We start from the raw sequence: 11,216 nt of genomic DNA on the forward strand, positions 1-11,216 counted from the left end.
CACTGTGTGCTGGGGTGCATGGATGCTACAGCGCTCCCAGCTCAAGCACCCGGCAGCATCAGCCACCCAGGCCACACTTACAGAGGAACTCTTGTATCCCTCAGCCCCCATTTTATCTTCCATACCTAGTCTTAGAGATGATCCAAAAACTCTGCTGCCATGTACATTCTCTTCAGTACCTTTAGTGAGGAGCACATTTTTCTCTGGAGCTTCATCTGCCTTGGCTATGCAGCCTGTGTCCATTTTTCAGTGATCCCACTGCCTTTCTGGATCACACTGCTCGCTCCCTCCTGACACCCTGCTAGACCCCAGCCTCCTGTCACCATCACCGGAGGAGCAGGAGCTGCAGCCAGCCAGGAAAATGCTACAAGAGATGGTGGGACAGGGGATCCCCCACTGCAAGGTGGGATATGGGACTGAGGGCGGGCAGGAAGGTGCTCTGGGATGCCCTGGTGTGGCAGAGGAGACCAGGCAACAGGAAGAGAGGAAGGTTCACAAGTCACAAGCCAGGATCAGCTTCATTTCCAATCCCTCAGCCTCTGCATCGATGATGCTCCAGGTCAAAAACAAGGCAGCCCATGCAGCAGCAGTGCCTGTCGAGGGCCAGTGGCTCTCACAACAGGGGTCTCACCACTGTCCCATCTGCCAGTCCCACCTGGCATGCCCAAGGGATGGGACTGTCCCATGGGGGGACCCACTGATGTGGGCTTGGTGTCTGATGGAGGACAGCCCCACCTCAAGCCACATGTCGCACAGGGAGAGCCCACACCCAGTGCAGCTGTAGAAAAGGAAATTGTCCCATTTAATGACCTCGCCCCCGTAACACAGACGTGAGCGCATCGCCGACGGGCGGCAAAGCAAAGTGCACAGTGAGCAGGACTCAGCCCCCGCCCTGGAGAAGGCGTGGCAGGGCTCGGGATGCCCGGCACGGCGTGGGGACCAGCCAGGTGCCCGGCCAGCAGCAAGGACAGGGAGAGCCCTGGGCTCGGTCCAGTTGGCACCAGTGTCAGGTCCAGTTTGCAAGGAGGTACGGCTCTCGTTCGGCTCCAGGTAGCGCAGGGAGGGCAGGGGCAGGTCAAGTGTACCAGGATGGAGGCCAGAGGAGGTGGGTCTGGGGGCGCCTGGGAGCAGGTCCTGCAGAACGCCACCATGGCAGGTTTGGAGCCTCCCTGCCCGAACCATGGTTTAACCAAAGCAGGGAAAGGGAATAGAGAAGGGGCTGAAGGCAAAGCAGCCCGGGCGAGGGCCCTCAGGTCTATGTAGCTATTCCCATTTGCAAGGTATCCGGTGAGGGGGTGTGTGGGATCTGCCAAGCACCCCAAAACGGGAGTGAGCCTGGGCGACAGACGTTTACCAGCGGTTCCACGTCCCTGACAGTCTCTCCCAGGTGTGACTCAGGCACCCCCATGCCAGGAAGGGGGTCCGAGAGAGCAGGGCCTCCCCTCATTATCTGATGGAAGCATCGCTGGGGGGATCACGGTCAGATTCCTCGCTCTCCTCATTCGGGGCTGACTCGCTGTTGGAGGTCGGGGTGAAGGCAGGGGACTTTCTGCAGAGAAGAGTAAAGGGCAGTAGTCAGAGCATTGCCCAGGGGGAGGGAAAGGACCCAGTTTGGTGTGGGCAGGGGTCACCAGAGCAAGGAAGAGAGAAGCTGAAGTGCCCTTGTGCTCCTTGGGGCATGTGTGGGTCTGCAGGAATCCCGGGGTGCTGGGAGGGTGCTCCAGAGGACACTGAGCAAGAGCATGAAGCAGAGCTGAAGGAGATGCTGGAGGGGTGGGCCCACAGCAGGACCCTGGCAAGGCATGAAAGGCTAGGGGTCTGTGAAAGTCCACCACAGGGGTCCCCAGCCTGGAGCCACCCTGGCTGCACAGGCTTTTGGGGACTTACACAGTGTCCCTGCACAACGGCAGCTCCTCTCTCCATGGGGGTGTCTGGCTTCACCTGTCAAAGTTGACTCCCGTGTGTTGCCTACCTTCTGCAGAGGTGGCACCGTGACCTGTGTGAAGGCCAGCCAGGAGTCCAACAGCCTCTGGGAACTGCCCTCTCTCTGTGCCACATGAGGGCAGGGCAGGAGCACTACCCAGCCCTTCAGCTCCCTCTCACCACCACCCTGGCTTCAGACCCAGAGCACGAGTATCCTGGCTCTCCTGCTGAAGCTCACCTGTCCCCAGACTGGGTGATGAGCCGCCGGCAGGTCTCCATCTGCACATCCAAGCCTCGCTTCATGCTGCACATCTCCATGTACTCGTGGAGGTGCCGGTTCATGTCATTCTTGGCTGTGGCCAGTTCCAGCTGGGCAAGGGAAACGGTGCAGAGATGACCCCAGGGCATGTGGTGCAGGGCAGTGGGCATGGCCAGACCCAGGGCTGTCGCCCACATTACCAGTGACCTGCTCCAGCATTGTGTCTCCCTCCCCCAGGGACCCACTCCCCCATTTCACACCCTTCTGTGCCATGTCCTCCCTATCTCCTCCTTCTCCCACCTCTATTTGGTCGATGGTTTCCTGGTACTCCTTCTCACGGCTCTTGAACAGCGACTCCGTGTCCTTGATCACCTTCTCCAGGCTGTCGTCCTGCTGCTGAGGAGAGCAGACAGCAGGTTTAGAGGCGGGGAAGCGTCCAACATGAGAAACCAAAGGCAAGAGAGAGACAAATCAGAGAAAGAACTGGCAGCACTGGGAAAAGAGGAAGAAACATATACAGTGTAGTACAAATAAGACATGAGTCAGTCCTGCCAACATGGACTTGAGAGACTCAGGACTCGCCACACTGGGCAGTGACCACATCAACCCGAACAAGCCCAGCATTGCACTGAAGATTTGGAGAACACAGACCATTCCCGAGCATGACACATCCCCAGGGGACTGCCAAGGGCCAGAGATTTGGGATGACAAGGGCTTTGGCCAGACACTGAGGCCTCTGTTGGGGCAGTTTTGCTGCACAGTGGGTAGGTGGGCTGGAGAACATGAACAAAGATCACCAGAGACCAGTCCAGCCAGAGGAAGTCTTCTCTTCTGGATGGGCTGTGGCTCCCCCAACGTGTGTGCACCCTTCCCTCAGCACACCCCTCAGGTCCCTGGCCCGTCTCTAACAAGGAGAGCTCGACAGGGATGCTGTAATGTATTCATGCAGAAAAGGTAGGAAAGCATCTGTACAGGCCTGCAAAGGGAAAGGGGCTGAAATCTGGTCTTTGAGAGAGCATCTCCCCAGGCTCAGGCAGGACCGAGTGTCCCAACCCAATGTGACCTCAGGGCCCTGACACCACTGTTACCTCCCCCTGCACCTCTGCCGCTGCAATGGCGTATCCGGAGAAGTCCTCCCAGAGGAGCAGTGTTTCTTCTGTCTCCTCCCACGTGAGGCTGTCACAGTCATCCTCGAAGTCATATTCTCTCCTGGGCACAAGGGAACAGCACATCAGCACCCAGCAGGAGAGCCATGGCAGGCAGGGGGCTGCGTCAGTGCCAAAGCCTTGCTCTCGCTCACGGGCAAGGCTGCAGCTCTTGGCGGTCAGGGTGAGCTCTGCTGTGCCCAAACCCAACAGCTGACAGGGAAGGGGCTGGCTTTATGGTCAGGAGCCCCCAGCAAATTCGGGCACGGACTCCCAAAAGGTGGGATGGGGGGCAAGAGGAGGGGAGTTGGACCAGCTCCCACTCTCAGCAGGAGTGGGCTCAGGTCTCCCAGGGGGTCAGTCCCACTGCGCCACAGAGCACAGGGTGAACATACTCCACAGCAGCATCTCCCATCTTGCCCTCACCTAGGAAGGGAAGCCACAGACCACCCTTGCCCTCCCCATCCCGGGACCAGCAGGGAGCCCAGTCCTGGAGCCTGGCTCAACACCGTGGGCAGAGGTGCACGGCAGCCGCACTCACAGCTGGTTCAGCATCCTTTGCATTTCCTCATTGATACTCATGGCCGTGGTCTCGTCCTCCTCCTCCTCGTCAGGCTTCCGGGAGGCATCGCTCTCTGACAGCGAGGTGTCCTCGTCGCTGACCTGCTTGCGCTCCCGCTTCCGCCCCACCGAGGCTGGGACCTTAACGGGAGACAAGTGCAGAGACTACAGAAACGAAGCCGGGTCCGAGGTCAGGAGCAGGGAGTTGGGAGGAGATGGAGGGACAGAAAGGCAGGGAAAGAGAGAAAGACAGAAATAAAGGAAGGAAGAAAAGAGAGAGAGAGAGAGATGGGCTCATTATGATCAGGTTAAAGATGGGTGAAATGGATAAAACATGGTTTTAGCATTTTCTAAAATTAAAACTAAGCAACTAAAGATGGAATCTGTGAATCTGATGAGAAAAAACAATGGGTTTTACTGCAGAAAAACTCAAATCACCCACCACCCCAGTCCAGAGACAGGGAAACACAGTGACAGAAACAGGAAAAAAGAGACAGTCTGAAAAAGGTGAAATATGTCAATATTTATAGTCCAACCTTTTTTATAGAAAGTTTAAAATTTGTAAAATTTCTCAACTGAATGGAACTAACCAGTTGCTTCTGTAGGGACAAAGAGCGAGACAGAAAGGCAGCAACATCCAGAAAGAGAAAAGAGACAGAGACAGAGAAGAGAGACAGAGAGAAGATGACGGAGAGGGGAAGGGGAAGGAGAGAGATGGAGTTAGAGACAGACGCTCAAGCAACTTGTCTCCCTCCTGCAGCTGTTCCCCTACCACTGTGGGGTCCCCAGGCCCAACACAACAGGTCAGCAAGAGGTTGAGGGGACTCTAGATGTCCAAAGCAACATCTGGAGCTTTCCACCTCCTCTCTGTGCCCTTTTGCCTGGTCCTCCCGAGAGAGACAGAAAGCAAGGGACCGCAAGGAACAAGGGCGAGGGTGACCAAGTGTCTCCCCTAGCAGGGGGCTGGTGTCGTCTCTTCTACCTCCTTTGGGAACTCTCCTCCCCAGAGCTGGTGGCTGAGTCTGGAGCAGCAGCGGGCGCTTCTCACCTGAAACATCTTGATCATGTCCTCGCAGTTCCGCTGCTGTGCCACATCACACAGCTTGGCAGTGATGTCGATGCGACGGCAGATGTCCATGTCCACCTTCATGGCCTTCTCCTGGATCTTGGTGTCCAGCTCCGTGATGTTCTGAACCCACAGCACCACAGAAAGGGCACAAAGGAGGAATATTAGGAAAACAAATGGCAATCAGTGCCCCCACTTTCCCCCTCGTGCAGGACTGCTCCCACATCCCTACTTTGCTCACTGCACCCCGGACCAACCCTGCCAGTGCTGGATGGGCCCCACCAAGGAACTGCTTTTCTACATAGCCAGACCACTTGGATAGGACACTGCTGTGGGGTCAGAGAGGGATTAGGGACTCACATTGCTCATCAGTCCCTTGAAGACAACAAGCTCTGCCTTGAGCTGCTCCACCTTCATGGCCAGCTCCTCCTGGCAAGCTTCAGCCTCCTGGGCTTCCTGCACCGGGGAGAGGGAGATGTGCAAATCAGCACCAGTGTGGGGCAGATGGGGTGCAGGGGAAGGGGGGACAGCGATGCTCACCTCCTGCAGCTCAGTCACCCTGTCCTGAAGCTGGACACGCACCGTGTACTCCTCTTCCCATCTAGGGAGACAAACGCCGGTCAGATCCCATCGGCCTTGCCTTGCTGGCTGCCAAAGGGAGAGGACAGAGCAGCAGCTGCTCACCCCAAAGCTATCCGAGAGCGGGGCACGACAGCACCGGGGTGGGAAGGAGAACGTGCCCAGGAATGCATAGCCTCTTGTTTTCAGGCCATGGCAGCTGCCAAGCCCATTGGCCCCCCCGGCCACGAGCCCTGCCCCAGCACAGCCGCCCGCCCTGCGATGGGGGGAGCTGGGGACACCGACCGCAGGCTCTGCACGGCAGCTGCGCTGCAGGCCCTGCCACACTGGGGCTGGCCCATGGCCCGTCACAGCCCACTGGCCTCTCCATCTGCCCCCGAGCCCCACGGCCCTGGGTGACATTAAGTTCAGCTCCAACACTCAACAACCGGTTTGCAGATATAATCCAGAGTTGCCTCCATCTACATCATTTTTGTGACCACATTTGTGTGCCTGCAGTGTTGCAGTTCAGGCAATCCAGAAGCACAAACCTGACCTTGACACCAAACCACCTCACAGCATGAGTGACCACCATGTGCATGAAGGGCTGCTCCTCTGCCTGTCCCAACGAAGAGGGCTGCCCTGTGCCAGGCCATGCTGCCCGGGCAGGGGCACAAGACTCCTTGGCTCTACTGCCGCATAACAGGTTGGATTAAAGAACACTGTTTTATCCCACAAGGAAGCAGAATGGATTGTGCCACTTTATGCCAGGCTGTCCAGTGGGTATTAGGCTCTGCAGCTTTGCAAAAAGTGGAGCTGCAAGGCTCCTGACCTTGCTGTGCAAAGACACATCCCCATGCAATTATTATATTATATTTCACTGCATGAGATCAACATCTTGGGTCACGCTGCAGTGTTGGCCCAGCCCATGGTCTGTTGGGAGGCCATCAAGCCGTACTGCTCTTGGCTAAATGATGATCCCATGGAGCACGGGGGTTGGCATGCGCTGCGGTGCGGCATGGGGCAGGGCTGCTGCATTCTTACCCAGCTCCTGGCTCTTCTGGGAGAGCCAGATTTTTCTGAGAAAGCGAGATCACTCTGGGAAAGCAACCAGAGCTGGGCCCTTCCTGGGGCTGTGAGCTCTGGTTTCTATTTAATGCCTGCAAGCACCAACACAGACACTGCGACTCTGCACAAGGATGTGAAAAATCTCTCACTTACTGACACCAAGTTTGAACAATAAATCCTAAGGCCTAGGAGGCCAGAAAGTGTATGAAAAGCCCTCACATTTGTTATCTCGGGGTATCTGGACAATGTGACAACATGGGAGAGCCCTGGCTTGTGAATTTCTAAGCTCTTAAAGCTAGCAACGCTGCTCCTTACTCTAACAAGGACAAAAGTGTGCACTCCTCGTGTTGGTGTTGGATCCATACCACAGCTTCAGAAGGGGAATCAAAGAGTGTTCCCATCCCTTTGGGGAAAGAGAGATGAAGCAAAAAGGAAGGAGAAACTTAAAAGGTAGAATTGCCCTTATATGGGAACTGCTCAAACAAAGCCTCCCTCCCCAGGGACAAAAACGCCTTCCACCACAAGAAAAAAATTTCAGCATCTTTCTCGGTCTGGCACTGCCTCTTTTTTGGTCCCCGCCTCCCTGTGGGTCTCTATATAGCCCAGACTCACTGGGGACGTAAAGCATAGCTGCAAATCCTGGTAAGAGTTCACTGAACACCACTGCTACAGAAGACGAGTGCAGGTCACATAAACACCGACTTAAAAGGCAGGAGAAAACAGCCATTCACCCCACAAGGGACAAACCCGTGCACCCATCCATTGCAAACCTCTCCCCTGCTCATCTCCTGCCTGGCTCCTTCTCCCCTGCTCCCTCCTGCAATGCACCACTCCTAATAATAACCTGCCTGCAGCGCTGCACCCGCAGCCCCGCATGGCCGCCAGCCGCTGCCAGGTCGCTGCCAGCTGGAAGCGAGGCTGCCCCACACAACCCCACGGCCACCGGTGCCCACCAAGAGGAGATGGGGGCCCTTCCTGCACTGCTGCAAAGCAACAACCTCCCCAAAGGCAGACAGCGAGGGCAGGAGGGTCCCAGCTGCAGGCGGACCTGACCATCTCCTTGCCAGCTATGGGACAGCCCTCCCAAAGGCAGGGACGTGAAAAGATGCAGTGCTGTCCCTGCCAGGTGTGTCCCTTCAACAAATTCACTTAGCAAAAGAAACAATTCCCCCATCTTTAAAAATCCTGCTCACTGCAGCAGGCACTGGGGGTGTTTTACCCCATCCTGCAGGGTCAGGGCACACCGGGGCTTTGGGCTGCTCTGGGCCTGAAGCTCCACTTATCCCCCTCTTGCCACATCTGAACTATATTTGAGCTTACCTTAATGGGGAAGGCCCTGCAGCCTGGCACAGCTCCTTGGAGGGCAATCACAACAACAAAAGACCTTCTTGAAGCATTTTAATAAACAAGGGGGCTTGTAAGAATGATGGAGAGACTTTTTACCAGACCTTTTGCCTGCGGTGACAGGAGGCGAAAGTTTTAAACTGAAAGAAGGTAGGTTTAGATTGGACATGAGGGAGAAATTTTTATGATGGTGGTGAGACACTTGGAGCAGGTTGCCCAGAGAAGATGTGGATGGCCCATCACTGGAAATGTTCAAGGTCAGCGCTTTGAGCAACCTGATCTAGTGAAACCCCACAGCAGGGGGATTGGACTAGATAATCCCCAGAGGTCCTTTCCAACCCAAACCACTCTGTGACTCTAACACACTGTGTCATAGCACTACTCATTCCATACCTCCAGCGTGTCCTTGCAACATCCAACATAAGAACTACTTGTGAACGCAAGCAGTAGATGTAGCAGACAGCACAAACGTGATGAGACTCCCAGATCCCCAGCACTTAGCAGGTCTGTATAATACAGGCACCCTTTGCCCCTATCCAGGCCACCTAATTTCAGTCTGCTCCTCCCAAGTGCCGCTCCTATGAGCCTCTCTCCTGCTGCTGCAACTATTCTCATCTCTCCCTACGGCCCCCACACCCCTCCTGGATCCCTGACTTGAATTTCAGGCCCTGCATATCCAGAGGGAAGCTCCTGCTGCACTGCTGCAAGTGCTGTGGGATGCATGGTGGCAACACTGTCCTGAAAAAAACACAAGCTCCAGCACCCAAGCCATGGGTCAGAGAACTGGGAAGTCCTGTGTTAATATGGGCTCTTCCATCTGTCTCCAGGCAGGTGGCAAAGGCATGACACCAGCTGCACTGTTCCCATGGCAGATCACAGCCCACCATGGCAGGGAACTCTCAGCTCCCAAGGGATGTTGGTGTCAGCCCCCAGCATGAAGAAGGGTGTGGAAACGGGATCCTCCTGTCCCATTCCCCTGTTTGGGACCTGGCTGTACCCGTCAGAAAGTTCCCAGTGCTGGATAGGGTCTGGGGGTGGGGTCTGCTTTCCCCCAGCTCTTGGTAACACACTCCAAAAATAGATCCCACCAATAACATTGGTTCATGGCAGCTTGTGGTGCCCCCCCTGCTCACCCTCAGCGGTCCCTCTGTCACCCCCTCTGCAACCTTCCCTGAAGCTCACTTGCCAGAGAGGGACAACGTGGAAAAGCTCTCCATTCTCCCAAAGTTTCAGCAGCACCAACAAACCCAGCTTGATCCTCTCTGGCTGACCCACTTTGAGGCTCAAGCTTTCCTGGCTAAAAAATTGGCTCTAGCTTCCCACTGCCCGATCTGAAAATGCAAGGCAAGGAGTGCTGCTCCCCTCTGGAGAAGGAGCCTGCCCACTGGCTTAAAAAAAAAGGCCTTAGGTACATGCAGCAGCTGGCGGGAAAGAAGAGATGCCAACTCTTCCTTTCCATGTGCCGTGCTCAGTGCCCTCACAGCATCTGACAGGCCAGTTTGCTCAGCCTAAGCCTTATAAAGCCAAAAGCATAAGGTGTCATCTTGGACCCCAGCCTTGACCTTGGCACCAGAGCCCGTGGCTGTGCAGAACCGGTCAGTGGCACAGTTCCTGCGGGGAGTTGGGTGTGGAATCAGAAACTTTCTAACTGCTTCTAAAGCATCGTAAAGTGACTTCTGAAAAACCCCAAAACCAGTCACTGGGGTGGTGTCAGTTGCCAGTGACGCTCTCACCCGGCCCTGTGCTCTGACCCCGCGACCAGCCCCAGCCTGATCTCATCCTACGTGCAGATCCGGGAGCAGCCTCGCAAACTGGCCTGAAACAAAAGCGGTGCCGGCGCGCGGCGAGAGCAGCGGCCACCCTGCACAGGAAAGAAGAACCGGCCAAGAGATTAGCTTTACATTCTGCTTCACCCTTCTCCAAGGCACGTACCAAGCCACAGCTATTTTGGGTCGGGAGGAAAGCCCCCGAGGAGTGGGGTGTCCCGCCCTGGCTCTCTGCTGCTGAGGGGCCAGCTGGAGCGCACTGGCGAGGGAAAGGGCCTAGGGGAGCCAGTCATCCTGCTGAGGGGCTTCTCGACACCTTCCAACGCGTCCTGAGAACTTTTCTCTTCCCAGCAGCCTTTTCCAATCCGAACCCGCTCACTGCTGCATGTCCACCTTCCTCACCTACTTTCAGGCGGCTCCTCCTTCCCAAGCATTTCCAGATCCCCTTGCCTTTACAACACAGCTCCTGGAGTCATTCCTCAAGTTATTCCTTCCTTGCTTGGAAAGGCATTTCTAGTCCCTCATGCCAGGTTGGCAAGATGGAAAAAGGCTCGACGAACATCCGTAGAGAGTTCACACACCAGGTGGCAAGGGAGGAGACACAGGCACAAACAAATGCTTTCAGGGGTCCACATTGTTCCTCATGCTGCCTGCAGCCCGTGCTCCCGAGAAGTCTGGCCAGGACTGCCGCCTTCCCTCCCTGCTTCTCCCGCACAGCGCCCACCGGGCAGAGCCCTGCAGCCTCCCCGGCGATAGTTTCGGTCCCTCGGGGATGCCGCCGGTGCCCTTCCCTCCCGCCGCCCCTTCTCACCTGCGCTTGTACTCGTCGCGCTCCCTCTTCACCTTGGCCAGCACATTGTAGAGGGCCCGGATCTCGGGGGTGATGGTGTCGATCTGCACCCCCACCCCGTCGGGGTGGACCCAGGAGACGCCCGGTCCCTGCACCAGGGTGGTCTCGGGCCCCGGGCCGAGCCGCCGGGCTTGCGAGAAGGACCAGATGGTGCCGGGCATGAAGCGGGAGCCGGCGGAGAAGGCGGAGGGCTGGCCGGGACCACCGGGGCGGGAACCGGGGGACCCCAGCGCCCGGGCCGAGCCCAGCCCCAGCCCCAGCCCCGGCCCCAGCCCCAGCCCCAGGGTGCGGATGGGACCCACGAAGCCGGTCTGCACCGCCTGGTCCCGGCGCGGGGGTCCCCGGCCGCGGCCGCCCGCCCCCTCCTCCAGCGCCTGCTGCAGCTGCTTCTCCAGCTGCCGGTTGCGCCGCTCCAGCTCGTGGACCTTGGCCAGGAAGCAGCGGAACCGCAGGTTCAGCGTCTTGAGGACGCTGATGTTGGAGCCCAGGTCGTTGCGGAGGGCCATGGCGGCGGGCGGCGCGGGGAAGGGGCCGGCGGGCGGCTCCCCGGCCAGGGGCTCGGCGGCGGGCGGCGGCGGCAGCTCGGGGCCCGGCAGCCCCTGCTGCTCCTGTGGCAGGAGGAAGAGGTTGGGGCCGAAGAGCGGGTTCATGGCGGCGGCGGGACGGGGCGGGGAGC

General features: G+C 57.4%; 1 protein-coding gene across 11 annotated transcripts; it reads right to left on the reverse strand.

Annotated features, from left to right (window-relative positions):
• Positions 1-779: 779 nt before the first annotated feature.
• Positions 780-11,216, reverse strand: IFFO1 (intermediate filament family orphan 1). Of its 11 annotated transcripts, none has more exons than XM_048294094.1 (10): positions 10,502-11,216; positions 5,495-5,555; positions 5,315-5,410; positions 4,937-5,077; positions 4,479-4,487; positions 3,869-4,029; positions 3,271-3,391; positions 2,483-2,575; positions 2,162-2,292; positions 780-1,549 (listed from the first exon to the last, which is right to left on the reverse strand). In XM_048294094.1, exons 1-10 carry the CDS (start codon positions 11,188-11,190, stop codon positions 1,447-1,449), a joined length of 1,605 nt encoding a protein of 534 aa, XP_048150051.1. In that variant the 5' UTR covers positions 11,191-11,216; the 3' UTR covers positions 780-1,446. The 11 variants fall into 11 exon arrangements, with proteins under 11 accessions (XP_048150051.1, XP_048150050.1, XP_048150048.1 ...); XM_048294093.1 differs by having other exon boundaries at positions 2,483-2,578; XM_048294091.1 differs by having other exon boundaries at positions 3,869-4,053.

Source organism: Corvus hawaiiensis, chromosome 2 (genome assembly GCF_020740725.1).
Source record: "Corvus hawaiiensis isolate bCorHaw1 chromosome 2, bCorHaw1.pri.cur, whole genome shotgun sequence".
NCBI lineage: Eukaryota > Metazoa > Chordata > Aves > Passeriformes > Corvidae > Corvus > Corvus hawaiiensis.

Coding starts and splice junctions, on each gene's coding strand:
- IFFO1 (XM_048294086.1), bottom strand. CDS start 11,190: ATGAACCCGCTCTTCGGCCCCAACCTCTTCCTCCTGCCACAGGAGCAG. Junction 5,556..10,501: donor CGCGACGAGTACAAGCGCAG/GTGAGAAGGGGC, acceptor TTGTCTCCCTAG/ATGGGAAGAGGAGTACACGG. Junction 4,054..4,424: donor TTAAACTTTCTATAAAAAAG/GTTGGACTATAA, acceptor TCGTTTCTGTAG/TCTCTGCACTTGTCTCCCGT.